This window comes from Indicator indicator, chromosome 1 (genome assembly GCF_027791375.1).
Source record: "Indicator indicator isolate 239-I01 chromosome 1, UM_Iind_1.1, whole genome shotgun sequence".
Lineage (NCBI taxonomy): Eukaryota > Metazoa > Chordata > Aves > Piciformes > Indicatoridae > Indicator > Indicator indicator.
Window position 1 is genome coordinate 87,464,255 of NC_072010.1, and position 22,216 is coordinate 87,486,470.

A 22,216-nucleotide genomic window follows, 5' to 3' on the forward strand; every position below is an offset into this window, starting at 1 on the left:
GAGGGGTGGGGGTTGGTGTCTGAAGGCTCCAGGCAGGGCCCGGCGGGGCCCTGCGGACCCGAGAACGGCGCGCGCGTGCGCGTCCCCGCGCATCCAGGTGTGCCGGCAGGCGCGCGAGCGTGCGTACGCACCTGCACGTGCGCACACAGCCGCGCGTGCAGGCGCACGCGCCCACGCTCGCACACCCGTGCGCGTGCACCCTCCGACACGCACGCGCCCGCCACCCTGGGGCAAACCTAAGGAGAGCCCGACCCGACTCGGCCCCTAACGGCGCTGCCGCCGGTGCCGCAGCATCGCCCAGCCTCCCTGTCCGGCCGCTGCCGCACCCCCACCGCACCGAGCCCCGCCCCGCCGCCGAGCCTCGGCCCCCCTCCTGTCCTCTACCGACTTCCATTGGCGGCGGCGGCGGTGGGGCGGAGCCGGCGGTGTATATGAAGGGGCGCGGAAGGCGGGGAGCGCGGCTATTCTGTGCCCCGTGGGCTGTGCCGGTTTGGTCGTTTGCTGCAGCTCGCGGTCGCTTCTTTCCCTACCCCGTAGGGCCAGCGCCGCTGGCTGCCCCGCAGCGCGGGCGGGCGCACCCAGACCTTCCCGGTGCCGCAGGGCGCATAGCCCGGCCGGGGCCTGCCCGCGCCGCCCGCTGAGGGCTAGACTTCTCTCAGCCGCTCGCCCGCTCGCCCTTTCGCCATGGCCCGCGGGAAGGCCAAGGACGGCGACGGCAACTGGAAGAAATTCATTTGGAACTCGGAGAAGAAGGAATTGTTGGGCCGTACCGGGGGCAGCTGGTGTGAGTGTCGGGCAGTGGGTGGCGAGGCTGGGTCGGGGGGCGGTGGCGATGCGGCGGGCACTGCAGCACGGCCCGCGGCGCCCCGCCTCCCCTGGCTGCGGCGGGTCTGCGGCCCCCGGCGAGGGGGGCCGGGGGCGGGGGCGGCCGGGCCGTAGCTACGAGTTCCCGCAGGATGCGGATAGGGCTAACTTCTTTTCCCCGCTCCCGTGTCCTCTGGGGCCGCTGAGGGGCATTGCCCGCCTAGACGTGACTCCAGGTGAGGCTGGGGGTGAGGCAGTGTCGGCCCTCCGGGCCCGGGAGGGAACCCGGAGCGTACCGACCTTGGCGAGGGCGCCTCGTCCTTGGGTCTCCTTCCCCGGTGACGGGGCTGGGCCGGGAGCATCGCCGTCGGGGCAGGCTGCCCTCCTAGCCGTCATCTGCCATAGGGTGGCTTTTTTTCCCCCTCTTTCTCTGGATAAAAGAAATCGAGCTGTTTTTACCTCATCAAGGGAAAATAATTGGCTTTTAGTGGTCCTGCAAGAAGGAAATGGCAATATGTGCCTTTCTGATTAAATACTTATGGTGTATTCATTAGGTGCTGTGCAAATAAGAGGCTTTTAACGTTTTCCTTACGCAAATAGACTTCCAGTTGCTGCCAACCACAGCTGGTGCGCTACCCTGGCGATGTCGAACTCAGCTCCTGTTGTAATGGATCAGCTGGAGGTGCCACATCCGGAGCTGCCAGCTTTAGCTCTGGCAGGCAGGCGGACTAGAGCAGGATTCTGCTGTATCTTTACGTGAGCAGAATTGGGTTCTGGGTGCGCATGGATAGGTATTTTCTGCTCCTGAAGCACCAGACAACTGCGCAGTGCTTCAAACACAGAGGCTGAACTAGGTCCTTCTCCCAGAGCACCTGCACCTACCTGCCTAGGACTGATGGCCATTTACAAGTTGATCTGCAGGCTGATGATCCCATCCCTCTGGTTTAAGCCTACCTGTTGCAGGAAGCTTTCTCATTCAACCCTCTTGCACTTGGTTGTTAGACCTGCTGTGTGTTTTCTGAGACCTTGGAGTGGTTTTGACCTTTGAGGTGTCTTTGGTGTTAAGAGCATCCTGGCTGGGGACCTGATTAAATGAGCTACCTCCCAGCGTTTGCTTTTTGATGTTACAAAACTCAAAGGCGTTACGCTGCAGACTACAGCATTAGTGTTTGGTTTGTTACAACAGCACCTCCTATGACCGTGCTCTGGAAAAAATTTCCACACGTCCCTGACGTCACAGCCATTTGCTTTACGCTGCCTGGATACCAAAGAGTGCTTTTAACTCCTGGAGCACCATGTTACAGAACCCAGCTCTGTCTGCCAGCCCTGCCTACCTCCCCTGCCTCCAGTGTCCATGAGGAAGACGAGGAAGGACTGCCTTTCTAACAGTGTCCCTCAGCCTCTGTGTCACTGACTGACCCTCCTGCCTGCCCGTCTTTCATAGACTTAAAGCACCCAGAACTGCCTGCTTTCATCTGGAGGCTTCTCCAGCCATGGAGGTTTTGTTTTATACGATGGAGCTGGGGAGCAAGGAGGAACGCTTCCACCTACTGCTTCCTCCTCTTCCTTTCGTAGCTCGTTACTTCAAGTTCTTCAAATAAACCAAACGCCTCTTTGTTGGTGTTTTTTTTGTTTGTTTTGTTTGCAATTAGATGAGGACAGTCCAAGATCAAGCAGAGGCTCTTTTTCAAGTGCTCCTTGGCCTCTGTGCTGGCCTGCTTATTCCTGCAGCCTGATTAGCATATAGTTGCTTGGCATGGGCTGGCTTAGCCTTTCTGTAGGCGGCCTGGTGATGCCTAGTATGGCATGTTACTGTGCAGTTAATCAGTGGAGATAATCCTTGTAAACTGGTAACTGATACCCACAGCCTGAGCCGTGCTGTGTCTCCAGGCTCTTCTCTGCTTTGCTCCACTCTGTTCCCCTGGCTCCTGTCCTGATTATTGGGGGCATCTGCCTTTAGACTAAAACTAAATTCAGTCTTTCCTTATCTTGTAATTCACTTTTTAATTGGAATGAGCAGCGCTGAAGCACCTTTGTAGATGTACAGGGCTGGTAAACGTGCAGTATCATGACATGTCTGAGGACTTTCCAACATTTGAGATTATTGGAGCTGATCTGGGCCCAAATTCTGCTCCCCCTGCCTTTAGTGGAGGTGATTTACTAGGGTGAATTACTAGGGCAGATCAGACTTTATAATTTCTTGTAAACCTGAATGAAATGTTTTTTTGTAGACTGCCCTGGATACTGCCCTGAGCTTTGTGGAATGGCTGTCCTTCAGAACACACCCATGGTATAGCTTCTTGCTTTTGGGCACTTTCCTCACTGAAACGGCACCTGTAGTAGCATGCAGTGGTCATGCTGGGTCAGCTGAGGGATCCTTTAAAGTATGAAACACCGTGCTTTCATGTTTTACAATCCCAAATCCTGATTCATGGATCTCTAGGTTTTCAGGGGCTTGTGCTTTCAGTCCTGTAAAACAACCTGGAGTGAGTTACATTTTCTGTCTGCAGCAGGGCATAGTCTCTCTGTTAAATATTTGCCTCTGCAGCAGGGCTTGCCATCTGGATTCAGTGTACCAGGCTCTTCCTTGTAGGTGGCAGAGGTTGGGAATTTTGTCCTGAAATGTGACTGGCTTTGAGGGCTTAATGTGATTTCTTTTTCTGTTTGTTTTCTCTTGCAGTTAAGATCCTCCTCTTCTATGTCATCTTCTATGGTTGCCTGGCAGGTATATTCATTGGGACCATCCAAGTGATGTTGCTCACTGTCAGTGAATTTGAGCCCAAATACCAGGATCGAGTGGCACCTCCAGGTAACTAAATAGGAGGCCCATGTTTGACTTGGTGCAGGCTGCTCTGGGGAGGCGGGTTGGTTACTCACTTCAAGAAGGAGGATAAAATAAGTGTCTCGTTGCTGCAACACATATTTGTAGGGGGTGGGTATGTTCTCAGCCTTCTGTGTTAACAGTACTGGGGCTTGAAGGCAATCCTGCTACAATTAGAGGTTGCATCACATGAAATATGCCTCCTGTCTGAGAGGAGCTTGAATCTGGATTGCTCTTCTTACCTTCCCTTAAACTGAAACCATGGAGTGAGGCTGAGGCTTCACTTGGGAATGAGTTGTATGAAGAAGATGGGTTCAGTTTTTCATTCTTCGTAGCTTCTATGTTCCTGTTGGTAAGCGAAGGGACAAAAGTAAAATGCTAGCTTTATCTGCAAAATGGGATGCACAAGGAGAAAGGGGATGGTACCACTTTCTGGATGTGCTTATCAAATTCACTGACATGCACAGTGTGATCTAGAGGAGATGGTGGCATTTACTGATGGGTATTTCAACTGAACACATTGTGGGAGGTTCAAGGTAGCTCTTGTAGTTGCCAATACATGACTTATCTTTTACTACACAACACAAGTCTCTGCCCAAAGTTAAAATGATCACTAGAGCAGTGTCTGTGGCCAGGCTGCCTTGCGTGAGGGGCATGAGTAAGCGGTCCCTGGCTGCAGGCTTCTGCTCTGCCTGCCCAGGCTTTGCTGCACTGATTCCCACTGCAGACAGCAGTGTCCTGGACCTGGGAGCTGTGCAACTGCTGCTTTCCCATGTTACAAATGACCTTGAGGCTGCTTGGCATTGGAGATGGTAACGATCTGTCTCCAGTTGCTCTAAAACAGTTCAGAAGCTTTTAATAACAGTGGTATTTAAGTGACAATTGGCGAGGCTGATGGCTTGTAGCTACAGAAGCTAGCTCTGCTGTCGTGTGGTGTCTTAACAGCCCTGCTGTCTGCAGTGATTATTCCCTGCTCTAACAACATGGGATGTCACCATCACTAAATGGTGTTACATCTCAGCAAAGAATCATCTTTTTCAGATAATTGCTTTTCAACCAGCACTCTTTAAAGACAGAGTGGAACCACCGTGTTAGTGTATGGCACTTCTTAATGTACCAGCGTGGCTGGGGTAAATGCTGTCGTGAGCACTGAAAAGTGGCTGTTTCCATCTCTGCAATGGGCTGTGACATTTGCAGGGAGAGCTAAACTGTCCCTGATATTGCCCAGAGCCATTATCTGCATCTGAAAAGCCAACATGGCAAATGGTGGAGTAGTTCTTTTAATGATGTGGTTTTCCTGGGCCAAAGCCCAGGGGTCTCACCAGACGTGAAATAATTAGCAAAGAAGCCCATGGATCTTGGGTCATGTCCAGACAGACCTGCTGTTTAGCCTGATGTCACAGGATTACTCATTCTAGATAAATTGTTTGCTTTCTGTGTCAGTTTGCAATTCTCGCTTAAGATTTCAGCCTGCAGAGGACATTTATTCATCTCTTAATTGTGTACTGCTCTGTTTTTTTCTGGGGCTTACCTTTTTTTATTGAAAAAAGGAACTGAATTTCAAGATGCTTTTGTACAGAAATCAAAATGGAGGAAAAATTAAAAGGTCATCAGGGATCTTTCAGGACAGGTGCTGAAATCAAGGGGAAAAAAATTGATCTCCTTTAATATATGATGGTAGGCAGCCCTACAAACAAGGGGTTTGAACCAAGCTGCAATGGCACACACAGAGAACTTCAAAGTGTAATTGCCACTGGGTAATTGCACAGGGTCCTTTGCAGGGCATCGTGTGACAGCTTCCTCCAGATGTGTGCAAAGTCTTGTGGTTGGCACATAAACTGAAGCTGGTTCCTCATCCTGTAGCACAGCAACCGCTAGACTGCAATGAGTCAAAAATAGCCTTTTAGTGTAGGCTTTCAGAGTCTGAACCGGTGCGAGCTGCTGGGCTGCTGTTTGGAAGGTCAGCAGTCCCAGTGCTCCTCACTGTCTAGGTCTCTCTCCTGTGCTGTAAGCACAACTGCTCTTCTGGCAACAAATGTGTGTGGGCATGTTCACTCCTGCACATGGTGAGCATCAAACTTATTTTTGTGACCTTGGGACCCCTGTGGGCTATGAACTACATAAGAGGGTTTTGTGCAGTTCTAATTCCTGGTTCTTCTGGGAAGATTTGCAAGCCAAGTACGTTGGCAGCTTGATGGAGCTCTGGATTTTCTAGGAAGCTAGAAAACTTGTGTGTGTTCTTCTTGAAGTGTTCTGTCCTTCTTGGGCAACTTACTGTTGTGTCAGCCCAAAAGGCCAGGGAAAGGGGAAGCTATAATTCCCTTCAAAATTTGCAGGAGAAAATGCTGCAGGGGCTGCTATAATACCATTCCTGTTCTGAAATACAACAGATTTCATAACAGTGACAGAACCTACAGGATGTTTTGAGTTACTGACATCGGTATAACATTGAAAGCCATCAAGTGTTATTTTTCTAGCTAAGTGTCATTAATATGCTAATTGGTTTCTGCCTTGAACACAACAGGAATGTTATGCAGGGCTTCAGGGCAAGCTGAGTTTTGTACTGCTCTGTGATAACTACTTTTCCCCCTTCCTCTTTTGTCTTGGGGTGGGGGAAGGGGCAACGCAGTTCACCTTGTCCAGCTTTGCCATTGCAACAGCCCCCGTTCCACATGTGCCATAGGCTCGAACTCTGCTTTAAGCACAGAGGACTTGACCTGCTGTAATAGGGGAGGATGAGGGTATTGTCTCTTACAACATGCACAGAGTGTCTAAAAAAACTAGCACACCGTTCTCCTCAATATAAATTGGACTGTATATCCTGCCATCTTGTGGTGTGCATCCTGTGAAACATGGTATCCCATCACCACTGCTGGTACAAGGATGGGAGAGCTCACTGCTCCTGAAGGCTCTTAAGTGGCAGCTGGAAGAATCCTTGCTTAATTCCCCCTGCCAGGGCATTTCAGGTGTCCTTGCTTCAAGTGCTGGGCTATGGTGTGTATGCCCTACTTGGCTTATTTAGCTAGGGTAGCAGCAGGGAGGTGGCAGAATGCCCTAAGAGTGTGCTGCTTCCTCTGAAGTTGTCCTTCTCCAGTTCTTTCTGTTGTTGCAGCACCTAGGCTTGGAAAAATGTCTGAATCTTGAATTACAGAGCCACAGAATGGTTGGGGTTAGAAGGGATCTTAAAGATCATCTAGTTCCAACCCCCCTGCCACAGGCAGGGACACCTTCCACTAGATCAGGTTGCTCAAGGCCTCATCCAGCCTGGCCTTCACCTCCTGGGAGGGTTACCTGGGCAACCCATTCCAGTGTCTCACCACCTGCACTGTAAAGAATTTCTTTCCTTATAAAGAAATTCAGATAACATCGAGGAATCTTATCTGCTAAGCAGATTTTGCTGCATTTACAGAAAACTTGCACCTGCTCTTTGCACTTGGGATGAAGTTGAGGGTGACTAGAAGCTTAGAAGGACAGCACTTGGTATGGAGACTTTTGAAGTCTTTTCTCATTTAGTGAGTTGCAGGGGTGGAGGCAGCTGGTAAATAGGAATGGTGTAGTGATCACTCAGTTTGTAATCTCTGTCATCCCAGAGGTGTTGAGACTCCTTCTGAACAAAGATTACACGGTACTTTGAAATGGTCATTGCATGATGAAGCAGGAGTGGTTACTATGGACTTACACAGCCATTCCTAATAAGCCACTTCTAGTCTCACTTCACCCTCAGGACCTTTTTTCTTCAAGTCGTGCTCTTGCAGTTCAGAATGATAAAATCTATGTGGAAAATCTGTTTTTAAATGAACTTGAATAAATGTGTTTTGGAAGTGGATAAGTGGATCTGTAGCTGGAAAAAAAAGTCAGTGACTTGATGTGCTGCTTTTGGTGTCTTTCTACATTTGTAAAGTTAGAAAGCCAATGTAAGGTGACATCTGTTACATCAAGACATCACTCATTTGTGTGGACAGTGTCAGGAGAAGATGGCAATTGTATTTCCTAGCAATGCACTCTTAAGAGCCAATTGCAGGCATTTTCTGAAGTAATTTCTCAGTATTCTATCGATAAGCTACTTGATTCTCCTGTCTGCAGACCAGTGTCAACATACACGATACAGTGATGTCTCTGTGGTAACAACGTGAGATGCAGAACTGTGGCAAGCAGATCATAGTCTGCAGATGAGGAGAAGATTGTTCAGACTCCAGGCTATGAAAGCACTTGAGGCTTTCTTTTCCCCCGTAGGACTTGCATATGATGGCATCTTTGTGTGCATGAAGCCTTTAAGAGGCTTATTCATGCCTCTAACTTATTTGAGCCACAGACATAGGTGTGTAGGTGTATATAGACACATAGGTGTCTAGCAACCCATGGTAGGAATGGTCCAGCTTTGTGATTCGTGTACCTACTTGCTTCAGTTCCCTAATGGGGATGAGAGAAGGTTTCAGAAAGGTTACAGAAGTGTTCTGCAGTGGTTACCCTTCATCACACCAAATCAGCACACTTACTTTAAACTGGATTGCTTAAGGATTCAGTGATAGTGCTGCTCGGATAACAGCAGTGAAGTTTTTACTTCGGCTATGGAAGTAAAGGTGGAAAAGAAAGAAGGAAATGATAGCTTCGTGCTTAGGGCTTTGTGTGCCATCAGTTCCAGGCATGTGAGAATGGAGGTTGTGGTGGAAGCCAGTAAAACATTTTTAATCAGGTTAAAGCTACCTGATTACTTCCTTGCTTCATAAGTGGGAAGATTGATCTCTACTTTGCTCTTGTCCTAAATAAAGGCAGCACCTGCTGTATCAAAGCCTGGCTCAGTCTGATTCATCAAGCACCTGTCAGTGCCTGCAGTTACTGCTGAAAGCAATCCAGCGATGGCCACAGGCTGAATCTGCCTCGCAGCAATAATTATTGTCGTGCACTGGCCACTGGAACAAATGCATGGAGCTACTGCTTGGGTGAAACAGAGTCTCTTCTCCCAACCAAGTCACTTCTCTCATGGGCAGAGGCTTGGCTTGGGACTGTACATAGCAGGTGCCAGGATCTCCTAACCTGAGGACAGGATTATATTCCCCCGGGTGACTTTTGCACAGCACAGACTGTACATGGCTGACCTTGCCTTCCCTTTTGCCATGCCTGCATGGGTGCCTTTATACATTACCTTAGACAGGACCGAAAAAAAAAGAGGTGGGGAGTTCATTTTAGAGGTCCTGAGCAATAGCTTTGCTGCCTGAATGATGTTTAAGATGCCTGGCCAAGCTTTCTTGACGTTTATATTTATATGCTTGAATGACACAGCTGTAACTTGAACTCTGGAAAAGGCAGACCCAGGAAAAGAACCATGGTCTGGCCTGCCTTGCCTTTGCTACAATTCCAGGTAGCCACTTGAAGTGACTCTGAGCCCCTTGCTTCCCAGCTGAGTAGTAACATGAGGATTTGGCAAGATGAGATTGAAGTCCCTTACTAAAATTGAACCCAGCTTATTTATTATTTATATATATTTATAACGGTATGAAGCAAGAAAGCAAGTAATTGCTCAAAAAGGGATTGTGAAGCCTAGGATGCAATTCTTCTAGTGGAGTAGTAAGTTGCTTCTAAACCTGTAACACTTAACTTGGTCAGTGTTTACCTGAGGCAGTTCTGAGGAGTTAAAGCTGCTTCCTGGAATAAAACTCAAACCTCTCAGCTACTTGCTGGATGTCTTGCTATCTTTGGTAGCTACGGGCTGTGTTTAGGGGAACAAAGCTAATCTTTGTCCTAGGTTACAAATTCCAACTCGGTGGGTAGTGAAGGGGGAGTGGTGAGCTGGCTTGAGGAGGGACTAAGCAGGAGCACTCAAGTGGCTTTGGAAAATTGCTGGAGTCACAAGCTCTTGTGGGTTGGAGCCAGCTGCTAAGCTGCCTTGGTTTTGCACCAGGGGAACTTGTTGGAAACAGGCCTGTTCTAAAAGCTGTCAAAGCCAATGCTGCTCCCCTGCTCCTTTTTCTTGATCTTGCTAAAATGAAGACGACAAACTGAATAGAAGTCAGGACCTCAATAATGACAGTGGCCACCACAAAAGCAGCAGGATCTGCAGTTTCATTACTTAAGTTTAAACTGTTAGCCATGCTTCAATGCATTCAATTAAAACGTGACCTAAACCTCATGCAGGAGCAACTATTTCCAAATCACATAATGAAAAGTGAAGGGGTCGGTACTTTTCATCATCTGTAGGCATCACTTGTGTCTAGACCCTTTTCCATGCATTCTTTTTTTTTCTTCATCCTCCTAAAGTCAATAGCAGAACCAGTTACACAGCCCCAAATCTAGGACAGCCTTTGAAACATCTCTCCTGTGTCGTGGAATTTCCTACTCTCATTCTCAGTGATGAGCTGCTGATTAGGGGGCTCAGCAGATGATTTCTGCAAGCAGAAATACCTGCCTATAGAGCCAAAAAACAGAGAAGGTGATCAGGGTGATGAAGTTACTAAGTGGGAAAACGTCTCCTGCTCTATAGCCTTCAAGGGAGACCAGACAAAGGCAATGAGGATTACAGCCAGCAAAGAGTGGCTGGAGCTAACCTGGGGAACCTCACATCTTTTTTTTGCGAGGGTTCATGCTTGGACAACTCTGTCCTCTACACAAAGCACATTTTGCAGGCTTTCAAGGCAATCTGTGAGGGATGTGTATGTACGATGCAGTTTCTGTGGGACTTGATTTCGTACAGTTGGTCTCACACGCACACAGCTTCTGTTCTTGGGGAGGAGGCAGAAGTGGGCAGGGGACCTGTGGGTGACTGTTTTTCTCAAGGAAAACCTTGACTTACAGCCTCCCTTCTGGATTCTGTGATTTTTATCTATCTAGTGATGCAAACATCGTGACAAATATTCCAGACTGTTCTGGGAAAGAGGAGATAAGAGCCCATCAGAGGCTCCCCTCTAGTGATCTTAAGCTGTTTTGTGCAAGTCGTGAAGTCTGAAAAATAGAGATTATTAGAATGAGTTATCTTCTTGGTGTGTGTGTGTGTGTGTTCAATTTCCTGAGGCTGTGCAGCTCTGTGCTGTACTTAAATGTTTTTTTCCTGGTTTTGCTTTTCTTAGGACTGACTCAAGTCCCCCAGGTGCAAAAGACAGAAATTTCCTTTACTGCCTCTGATCCAAAAACTTACGAGCCTTACGTGAAGAATCTTGAGAAGTTCTTAAAGGACTACAGTGCTGATCAACAAACTGAGAACATTATATTCCAGGACTGTGGGGGTAAGCCTCGACTGATTCCTCCAGCTGAGGGCTCTGCCCAATGCCTCTGTGTCAGGTCCATCAGAAGATGAGGGTGAGCGGTGACGGTCTCTGCCTTTGGCCATTCCTTTCACTGTAATGAAGGGCACGTTGGCAAATTGGCAGGCTCTGGTTTCAGTCATATGGCTGCTCATTTAATTAGTTTGGACAGACCAGACTTGGCCAGGGATGCACCTAGAAGCTTACTGTAGAGGTTATATGGCTGGAAGCTCCCAGATTTCACTTAGAGAAAGTTGCAGCTGACTCTCTGGAGTCAGCAACACATAGTGCTGACCTTGTCCTCTCTGGAAGTCATTACTGATGGCTTTGCTAAAGCCTCTTGATGCAATGTAGCAAAACATCTGAGAGGACTTCGGCTTTAGCAGGTTATATGTAATAGTGCAGAGAAGCCTATCACCTCGTGACACTGGCACAAAGAATCCAAGGGGAGCCCTCTTGTCAACAGCTGCCAAAAAAAATTCTGAGGCAATGGATTGCAAACGTGATTGTTCTCTTGTCTGGAAGAGCCTTGCTGGTCTGGGACTAGCCCGCATGTACCGGGTGGCTATCCATGGTGGGGCTGTGGTGTCAGTCTCACAAAGAGATGGTGTCACCTGTTTGGATGAGGGGGTTAATCCAAACTACTCAGTTAAACATCAGCGTTGCTGACGTGTGTGGTGTGCAGATCATTGTTCCTGACAAGCAAAAAGATCTCCTTGCATATAGTTGTCTTTTCTTTCCCCGACCCTGACAGAAACACCTACTGATTACAAAGAGAGAGGACCATATAGTGATGCCCAGGGCCAGAAGAAGGTCTGCAAATTCAAACGTGACTGGCTGGAAAACTGTTCTGGAATAAATGATCCCTACTTTGGGTACAAGGATGGCAAACCATGCATCCTCGTCAAGCTCAACCGAATTATCGGCTTCAAACCTAAGGTAAGTATCTCTTCCCTTTCTAGCAGAATTGGCTGAGGAGGAGGAGTTGGCTGCAGGTTTGCTGTGCCTACTTCACTCTCTCTGGAGAGAGATCAGTTTTAAAGCACCTCTGCAGACAAGAAATTGTGCGACAATGTGAGTGAGTGACTGGCTTTAAAGAGGCTCTTCATCAAAAGGCAATGAGAACAGCACACTGTGAGTTGGTAACAATTAGCAGTGATCCTCACTGGTTATATATCTGGTAACTTCTGAGCTCATCAACTGAACTGCTCTAATGGATTACTTCTTCAAACAGTAAAACCCATTTTAAGTTCCTGTGTTTATCCACAGGACTGTCCCAGACCAACTCTATCTGTAATAAGACCAAGTGCATTGTGCCATGCCGTGATCTACTCCATGCCTTCCTCAGGCAGTGTAGAGTTGCCTGTCTGACTAAACCCACTTAATTAAATTAATTAATACTAATATTAACTATCAGACCGAAACACAGGCCATAAAGCACAAACTACATCTGAGAGTCAGGCATAGCTCTTTGTGCAAGAGCTGTGAGGAGGTCTTTAGGTCATTTAGTGCGTTTCCCAGATGCTGTAAGGATATCTGTCACCTGCTTGCTCTGTGCTTCACCTGAAGGCATGCTTGCAGTAATGCTGAAGGATGTTAATCTGGACAGGAATGGCTTTTACTTCTATTTTTTTTCCCCAAAAAACATATAAATGCAAATAAACGCTCCAAGCAATCAGTGGCAGAACTTGTGCCATTGAGCAAGGTGGTGTGCTGAACCTACCACTCTGTCATCTGGATAGAAAACAGAGCAAAGGGTCTGCAAACTGCTATCACCACTGCCTGTCACTGCAGTTGAGGATGAGGAATGGTGCTGGTAATGAGGAGCGTTTTTCTATGAAGGAGCCTGCCCTGTGCTAAAGAAATGAGTTGAATTTTGGCTCTTCTGATCCAGGGTGGAAGCAGTGGGTGCATTTTAGCAGGAATTGTGCTGTGCTTGGCACGTGGTGGCTGTGAGACGACACGGATGTGTGCATTTGACTGGGGAAGAGAAGGGTTTGCCACCAAGAGCTAAGAGCTCTGAAGAGCTGCAGACCACAGCAGACATCAAGGGATGATGATGATTTCATTTAGAGTATCTAAGGCAATATTTTGGTTTCCTTAGTCCATAGAGACCCTGTAGCTGTTATGTTGGGCAAGGTATGTATAAAGCAGGTCTGAGCCTTGCAAGGTTGTGCAGCATTACTACACTTTTTAAGAGACCAAAGGCCAACACCAGCATTGGCACTCACTTCCACCTTCCTCTGGCACACTCAGAGCCTTTGTCCTTCCCTGTAGGTGGTGTTGAAGGTCAGCAACGTCAGGGTGTGACTGCTACTTTTTGTTCTTCATTGTGCCTTTCCAGCCTTAACAGCACACACCTGGCAGGCAGGTGCAAGTCCTCCCCTGGGGTGTCTCTTCCGGCTGCTGTGTGGGCTTTGCACAAAGAAGCCCTGCTGGCTGGCACTCTGCTGTGAAAGGCTTTCCTCAGTGACACCACAAAGCTAAAAGTGGCCTGATCTGCTTGCTTTGGGATCTGCTACAGGCTGTAATAGACAGCAGCTCTCTGTTAAGTTCTGCTTTGAGTTGTGTTATGCTGCTTGTCTGTCCCAAGACTGCCACCAAGAGCTGTTGCCTCTGTCGTGGCTCTGGAAGGGATTCCATTTAACAGCATGTTTTTGGTACTACTGACCTTTACTGCTGCAGAGAAGTGTTCTGTATGTAACATGCCTTTGTTCTGGGTTTCTTCTAGGCTCCAGTAAATGAGAGCCTCCCTCCAGAGGTTATGGCAAAATACAACCCGTATCTCATCCCCGTCCACTGCGTTGCCAAGGTGAGTTACACACAGCAGAGCAGGCTGGGGAAGCTGAAGAGAAAGGCAGGGCTTTGTCCACATGAAGTTACCCCTCTCTGCCTTTCTGCAGACAGCAGGGGTGGCACTCACTTGGGTATCTCGCCCTTCAGAACAGGAGTTTTCAACACACCCTGATAGGATGGAAGACAGTGGTGCCCTCAGAGGGAGGGGGTTAAAAGCAGGGTCAGATAGTAAAAGTTTCCTCAAAAGTAGCTAGTTTGCTTCCAAGCACTGTGCTGGAGTTCTAGGGAGGTACTGAAGAAACGGCTCTGGGGAAGCTGGATTTTACTTGGTGTTGTAAAAGCAGCTGAGAAACAGCAAATTTCTCTTTTAGCCCAAGATTGTGCATTGGTACAAGAGAAAGCTGTGGTGGCTTCTGGATGCATGAGGTGGTTGAGGTTTAATTGAAAGAAAGAAAAGCCCTTTTCCTGGCTGAAGTGTGCTGGGAGCTGCTGGTTTGACAGCATTCAAGTGGCCACCACTCTGGGCCATTCTGCTGTCAGGGCGAGGATCAGTGATGACTAAAGAGAGGTCATGGTCAAAACCAACAGATGCTGCCAGGGAGAAGGGCTGCAAAAGGTAGCCTCTGAGTGACTTGTCATTGTTTGTTCTTTGTTTCCCCACCTCTAGAGAGAGGAAGATGTGGACAAGATAGGCACTGTGGAGTACTATGGGATGGGCGGCTACCCTGGCTTTGCCCTGCAGTACTACCCCTACTACGGCAAGCTCCTGCAGCCGCGGTACCTGCAGCCGCTGGTGGCAGTGCAGTTCACCAACCTGACCTACGACATGGAGGTGCGCGTGGAATGCAGGGCCTATGGGCAGAACATCCAGTACAGCGACAAAGACCGCTTCCAGGGACGCTTTGATATTAAATTCGACATAAAAAGCAGCTGATTGTAAGCACAATTCTCTTCCCTCCCACCCCTCCTCTTCCTCCTAGCCATTAAAAAAGGTTAAAAAAAAAAACGCAAACAAAAATAAAAGAACAAAAAAGAAAAACCTACTAGTCTTGAACAAACTGTCATACGTATGGGACCTACACGTAATCTATATGCTTTACACTAGCTTTCTGCATTTACTAGTTTAGAATGTAAACAAAGTGTAGCAATAGCGACAAATATTTATTCTACTGTAAATGACAAAAGAAAACAAAATTGAGCCTTGGGACATGCCCATTTTTACTGTAAATTATGATTCCATAACTGACTTGTAGTAAGCAGTGTTTCTGGCCCCTAAGTATCGCTGCCTTGTGTATTTTATTTAGTGTACAGTACTATAGGTGCATACTCTGGTCATTTTCCAAGCCATGTATTGTATCTGTTTTCTACTTCTTGTGAGCAAAGACTTTTTGCTGTCCAAGGTGTAAATACTCAATGGGACTAGAACTGGCATGATACTTCTCATTATTCTGTTCCTTTTCAAAGAAAGGCCCACCTGTGAGACTCTATTTAACAGCACTCCATAAGGCTTCTGACTTTTCCGTGGTGTTAGGGTATTTTATTTGGAGGGGTGGCAGGGGAAACTAACTTAAGTGAAGTTAAAGAGAATAGATGATTGTGTACTGTGCTTTGTAGCGAATGCTGTCTCTCTCTCCACCTTTTCCCTCATCCTCAAGTATGTTGTGTGAGAGACCGGGTCAGACTATCACTCACCTTCAGTGATAGGCGTAACTCTTTGCTTTGTATATTTTCTTTTCTTTTTCTCTCTTTTATTTTTCCTTTTTATTTTTTTCTCTTTCCTGCTGGAGGCATCGCACACTGTGGTGCTAATGTCTTTATTGAATGTTTTAACCATTTTCATGGTGGAAGAATTTTATATTTATGCAGTTGTACAATTTTATTTTTTCTGCAAGAAAGTGTAATGTATGAAATAAACCAAAGTCACATGTTTGAAAATAAATCTTTATTTTAAACTTTATAAAAGCAATGCAGTACCCCATAGAATGGTGTTAAATGTTGTCTAAAGTGCAAAACTCTATGTTCTAACATGTAACAATAGCCAGGAGTACAGTGCTCTTGTTGATCTTGTATTTCAGTCAGGTTGAAACATTGGACAAATAAATGAATGAACACACTCTGCTCTGTGCACGTCTTTTGCCTTGGGGGAGGATGGAGGCTCTTAGTTGTCCAGGATCTTGAAGAAGTACTGCACCTATTTCAAACAGAAAGTACAGCTTTACATTCCCAGACACCTTCAGTTGCAGTTCCACCTATGAGCAAAGGTGTTACACATGTCAGGTCATACATGCTAGCAGCAAGTACAGGTAACAGCAGTTTATCCAGCAGTGGTGTGGGCTGTGGGGCCAGAGGGGAGGGTGCACACTGAGGTCACAAGTAGAAGAAATAGGAACTTCACAGCAGCAACTGGTTCTGTGTTCTACTGGGCCAGTAGCTCAGCACTGAGAGCAGGCTCTGCCTGACGGGGCTGCTCAGACTCAACAAAATGTGGCAGCTGCCTTCCTGCAGTAGTCAAGATTGCTTTGTGCTACATGATGTAGAGTGCTAGAGAGAATGTCTCCATGCAAACTGGCAAAACATGACTCCTGGAGCAAGCTGCTGGACAAAGCCTTCCCAGCTGGAGTGCACAATACTGGAAAAGTCAAGCTGCTAAACTTTTTGTCAGCTGCTAGAAGGAGCAGCACAGCAAAGGTGTGTGCTACAGCAGCTACCATCTGCAGTTGGCTGTCCTGTGCTGTTGCTGTGGTGCAGGAGCTGGTGGTGATCTCACCTGCAGCTGTTTGATGCTGTACACATATAGCCAGGCAAGGGGCTGTGAGTCAAGTACTGAATATGCCCTGAAGGAAGCTGCACCTACACAGGAGCTGCAGGAAAGCTGAGCCCTTTTGGCTCTCGCCAATTAGTGGGTGTGCTGCTGCTGCCATTGAGGAAGTGTGGGGCGTATGGTTCAAGGTTTGGTAGGATCAGCTGCCCCTACAATTCAATTCCTAGCTGCATGGCCTGTGGCAGTTTAAAGAAACCAAAACCAGTTAACAAAAATGAAACAACAACAACAACAAAAAACCCCCACAAACCAAATGCCACCAAAAAGAAAAAAAAAAAAAAAAACAAACCACCAAACCCAAAACCCAACCCCCCAAAACAAACAACCAAAACCAAATCCCAAAAGAAAACAAACAAACAAAAAAAAAATCCTAAACCCTGAACTAACAGCATCCCCCAACCCCCTCTCCCAAGAAAAACTTGAACTGCTTTATTTATAGAAGGCCCAACTCATGGGTAGATCATTTAGCTCCTTTTAATTTACCAGAAAAGCACAAAGTCCAAGCATGAACTACTAATAAAGATAATGACTTATTCCAAGGGTTGGGACAAACACTGCAGAAAACTTCAGCACGCCTCAAAAGTGGGCCTCATAACAACTACTTTTAGTAGTAGCACATGAAATAAAGCAAGAACAAACCATTACCTCCTGCCCCCAATAACTCCCCAGTACAAAATCAGTGAAAGCAGGATACTGGCTTTGATCACTAAGTAATTTGACAGACATGACCCCAGCAGCACATCCTGAAGCCACCCATTGAAAAGACCCAACAGACTTTGTGACACCAGCTCCACCCTCCCCAGGCTCCCATACACGGCCAGGCATGTCCCCTCCTCCCTGCAGAAATGCTGCTATCGTTTGACAGTAGTGGAGATACAGCCTTAAAAGGACACAAGATGGTTTAAAATACAACAAAATAAAATAATAAAATGTAAAATCCAGCTAAACCTGAAAACCCCAAATCCCACCCTCCCCACAACATGACAAGCATAGGTAGAACCCTGGCTCTCCCAGTGCCACCAGTACTTACAGCACGCAGCAGACTCACTGGGTGCTAAACCTTTCAGAACACGATGCTGCCACAGCTTTGTTATATGAAGTGGCAGGTCAAAACCCCCGAGGGGCAGGGGAAGGGAGTGGCAGGGGGTGTGCATGTGTCAGTATACTTCATCTTGTCAATCAGATGTAAAATTTGCATTGCTTTCAAGATACATACAATTTTTATTTTTTGGTTTTTTTTTCATCTATGCTCCATTGCTTATGTAAAAATCCATCCTGCTCAGGAAGGCTTTGCTTGCCTTCCTGCCTAGCAGGACATTACATTACAAACTGCAGTCTGAACATGTTGTTCTTTCTGCTAGATTGGCTCAACATCGTTAAGTGTAATTGTAGCCATTAAAGTGAATTTTATCTCCCTTTTTTGTTGATACAGGAGACCTGCATTTCAAGGTTAGAGACACACACAAAAATACTAATAAAAATAAAAAGGGAGGGAGAGAGAGAGAGAGAGAGAGAGAGACATGCACAGCACACAAGGACAAGAACCCTTAAGGCTGTGTCTGCACAAACGCTTGCACTAGCACACTGGCTGCCAGGTTTACAGCTCCAAGCACTGTGCTCTTGGGCTTCTGTTCCCAGTTTGGCCAAAGCTGGCTGACCAGCACAGGTCAGGAGTGATCCTTGGTGTGTATGGCACTGTCAAGAGTAAATAAAAGGCCATGTGCAGTGGAGTCTGCTCCTCTGCAGGGCCAACCTCAGCCTGGGACACCAACACTGCTGTTGTCACCACAGGCCCCAGTTCCCCAAGATGGGGCAGGTTTAATGGAGCTGGGTTGACCCCACTGCTTCCTGTGGAGCAGGCAATGATCTACCAACGCAGCACACACAGGTGAGTGCTGTCCTCGCCCAACTCCTGCTCACTTGCTATGAGCAACTAAAGCTTTTGAGCTATTTTAGTCCTTAACAGTCCCTGATTTTGTGGAACCAATTTTCCCAGACCAGGCAGAACAACCTCAGTGCACTTAGAACCTATGGAGAACCTCTTCCTCCTCAGTCAGCTTTTATTGGATTGTTGAAGATCCACACAGGCTGTACTGGCAGGGCCTGGTCATCAGAACAGGCATGCTAGGCATTGTATAATGTGCAAAACTAGGTGCTGGTATGTTCTCTTTAAAGGTAATTATCTTTATGTGGGTCAGCTGCCACCCAGCTCCCAGTAAAACCAGTTAAGAGCTGGCATATCTGTGGTATACAGAAAGTTTCCTTCTCTCCAAGAACCCCACCCTTGGGAGCATGGCAGTGCTGGGCAAGAAACACCTGAAAGTCATCCTACTCACACAACACCACAGAGTGTTTTGCAGAAGAACCACGACTGAGGTATTTAAGCACTGCCCTCATCTTACAAGGCCCCAGGTAGAGAGAGCTTGAAGACCCCCATTCCAAAAGCACCAAGTGGGTCCAGGACCTGGGGGTACTTGCACTGCACACCCAGATGGTGATCAGGTATTCTTAAACACTGTATTTCAGGAACTGCAGTTACTCTCTTTCCCAGGCTCTGGGTATAGGATAAACCACAGAAAAGGGAGCTGCAATATTTCAGCAAGCCTCACATTTGACCTATGGCAAGGTCAGCTTCTCTGTTTACAGGACCCAAAGGTGGCAGACGACAAACCCACACCAGAAACTGCTCTGAAAGCAATCAACTGCATTTCACAGATGCCACTCAAATGTCTGTCAAATTATGCAAACATTCAGGTGTGCTCACACCTTCCCAGGGATGAGACAGGATCAAATCCAACACCAGCAGTCTCCTCAGACCCCTGGAAACATCTACCTGCTGCAAAGCATGCAGCTCTGTCCACTCCAGCTCCTGTCCAGAAACAAACTACCACAATGCTCAGGAAGCAACAATGGGTGAAGAACTGTGACCTTCTGGCTCTGACCCTGTAAAATGTCTCACTGAGGAGGAGCTGCAGCTCCATGAAGTTTTGCTTCAGCTACACACACCTCTCTGCAAACCTCACTGTCATGAATCTGGCTGCATCCTCTGGACTCTTCCACGCATTACCACAACGCTTCAGGCAATAACAAAATCCAGTCTAGTGCCCTGGCTGAGCACAAATGATTACCATTTGAGCAATATCTGCCCCAGCAGCATGGAGAGGACAGGCAAAAGTTAAAACATAAAATGAAACAGGGAAGCAAATGGAGTAAGGCAGCCAGGCTTCCAAGGGACAGCAAAAGGTCTTAGTAGGTGCAAGACTCAGTGCAGCCACAAAGTGTCCTGAAGATTTCAGATTGAAGAACTACAGGTACATGCAATTTAAATCTCCCTCTGCCCAGAAAACCAAGCAAAAAGTGCTGATGAGAGGTGCCAGCTGAGCAGCTTTGGAGTCAGGGCTTTTGTCTACTGCAGGGCCAAACCAAGGCACATCCTGAATGGTACCAACTGATCATAGAATCATAGAATTGTTTCAGCTGGAAAAGGCCTCTAAGATCATTGAGTCCAGCCATCAACACAACACCACCATGGCCATTAAACCATGTCCCAAAGTGCCTCCAGGGATGCTAACTCCATCACCTCCTTGGGGAGCCTGTTCCAATGCCTGACCACTCTTGCAGGAAATAATTTTTTCCTACTATCCAACCTAAACCTCCCCAGCACAATTTCAGGCCATTTCCTCTTGTCCTATCACCTGATACTAGGGAGAAGAGTCTGACTCCCACGTCACTACAACCTCCCTTCAGGGGGTTGTAGAGAGCAATGAGGTCTCCTCTCAGCCTCCTCCAGACTATTAAACAACCCCAGTTCCCTCAGCTGCTCCTCACAAGACCTATTCTCCAGATCCTTCACCAGCCTTATTGCCCTTCTCTGGACACGCTCCAGCAACTCGATGTCCTTCTTGTAGTGAGGGGCCCAAAACTGTACTCAGTATTCAAGGTGCAGCCTCACCAGTGCTGAGTAGAGGGGCATGATCACTTCCCTACTCCTGATGGCCACACCATTCCATTACAGGCCTGGAGGCTGTTGGCCTTCACCCAGGCAGATTGCCAGCTTGCTTCACAGAAAACCTCAGCACCAAAAGGGTACCTCAAGTTCATAGTCCCTCCCCACTGTTTGCTTGGGCAGGCAATTTTGGGTAAGAGGCCTGGTTAATATCACCTGTGGCAGAAGCAAGGCAGCTGACTGGGAGACAAAGCAAATAGGAAATACACTGAGATCACAGATTCACAGAATGATGATGGCAATCTCAGTCCTTCCTCATCAATGCCAAAACAAAACTAGCAGCCAGGAGATGGAAGGCTTTTTCATCTCAGCATTAATTTGGAGTCTGCCAGGTATCTCAGTGCCTTTCATGCAGCTGGACAGACATTCACCAGTCCTCTCTTCCCACCACAAAACTGTATCTCCCTGCTTCAGTCCACCTCTCCAAGCATATGACCCAGAGAAATCTTTGCTACTTAAATCTCCAGCATCAGCACCCCAGACTTAAACACTTAGGTCTTGTAATTTTTCATCGGTTATCTCAGTTTGAAGTCACCAGTAGAAACCAACAAAATCTCTTTCTGCCCATTAATCTTGGTTAGAACATCAGCATGAACCTGCCAACTGTGGTAGCAAGTGCACTTTCAGACACCTAAAATGCATTTCAGTCACAGCTCACTCAGCTGACTCACATAACCTAAATCATTAACACACTGAAACCCCATGGATTCACACCATCCTTCCAGCCACAAGCAGGACAGAAACAAAAATGGTTGTTAAAGAAGAGAGTCTTTGAATAAGAATAATCATTGAAAAAGAATAATTCAGTGAATTACTCATTCTGAAAAGAAAGAAGTGCTTTCCCACAGGAACCTGAAGAGGGTTTGGTCCCAGGAAAGTTTTTCATTCCTGCCTCTCTCTCAAGCATCACACACTGGAAGAAATAAAGCCAGTCAGGCTGCCCAAGGCAGAACAATTTGTACTCATGTACTTCAGCTGCCCAAGTTAATTTCTTAAGTACAGCTGGGACAAAAAACTCCAATGCACCAAAATCCCCTTTGCAATGGAAGGTTTTATGAAAGAAACACTGCAGGATAACACAGAGTGCATTCTGCTTTCATGTTCTGTGCTGTTGAACACAGATCCCTCAAATGTGGTGACAACTGACTCTGAAAACACAGCAAAAGAGAAGGGTAAGGGAAGCTGTACCATAAAATAAAAGATCAGAGAAATATGAATTCCAAACAGATGTACATGAGAGGACAATAAATCATCACACCACAAAGCCACCACCACAGTGAGTTCTATGCTATTTACTCTGCAACACTATGAGAAAATAAATGAACCAAAAAACTTACTTAAGACAACAAAGTGTTGTTTTTACAGCAGACACTGCTACTGTGCTGACTCAGACTGCTGGGTCCCCAAGTATAGATACTTGTAGATTTACTAAGAAGGTGCAGGTTCACTGAATCTCCCCACTCCACATCCTAAAAGCTGCATGTACTAGCCCGGGACGCTTCCATCAGGAGATCTGTTCCTCCTTTAGCAACATCTTTGATCACCATCAGAAGAGATTACTAGCCTGGCAGAGCCATTGGAATGAAATAAATGGGAAGGTCCTGACTCCCATTACATATTAAAAGTACAATACAACATCCAGTACTGCTTTCCCAAGGATTCTAAGCATTTCACTGAGTCAGCAGGACCACTGCTTCTGCACTTCATGCTTATCTTGAGGGACATTTGCCTGC

General features: G+C 47.1%; 1 protein-coding gene across 1 annotated transcript; it reads left to right on the forward strand.

The window, feature by feature from the left end:
* The first annotated feature begins 672 nt into the window (after positions 1 to 672).
* On the forward strand, positions 673 to 15,762 carry ATP1B1 (ATPase Na+/K+ transporting subunit beta 1). Its single transcript, XM_054382475.1, has 6 exons — positions 673 to 784; positions 3,485 to 3,613; positions 10,687 to 10,842; positions 11,615 to 11,799; positions 13,592 to 13,672; positions 14,324 to 15,762. Exons 1-6 carry the CDS (start codon positions 685 to 687, stop codon positions 14,588 to 14,590), a joined length of 918 nt encoding a protein of 305 aa, XP_054238450.1. The 5' UTR covers positions 673 to 684; the 3' UTR covers positions 14,591 to 15,762.
* Positions 15,763 to 22,216: the final 6,454 nt, after the last annotated feature.

Excerpts from the sequence above, each read along its gene's own strand:
- ATP1B1 (XM_054382475.1), top strand. The coding sequence starts at position 685 with ATGGCCCGCGGGAAGGCCAAGGACGGCGACGGCAACTGGAAGAAATTC. Across the intron at positions 785-3,484 it reads CCGTACCGGGGGCAGCTGGT|TTAAGATCCTCCTCTTCTAT; the intron begins GTGAGTGTCGGG and ends TTTCTCTTGCAG. Across the intron at positions 13,673-14,323 it reads CCGTCCACTGCGTTGCCAAG|AGAGAGGAAGATGTGGACAA; the intron begins GTGAGTTACACA and ends CCCCACCTCTAG.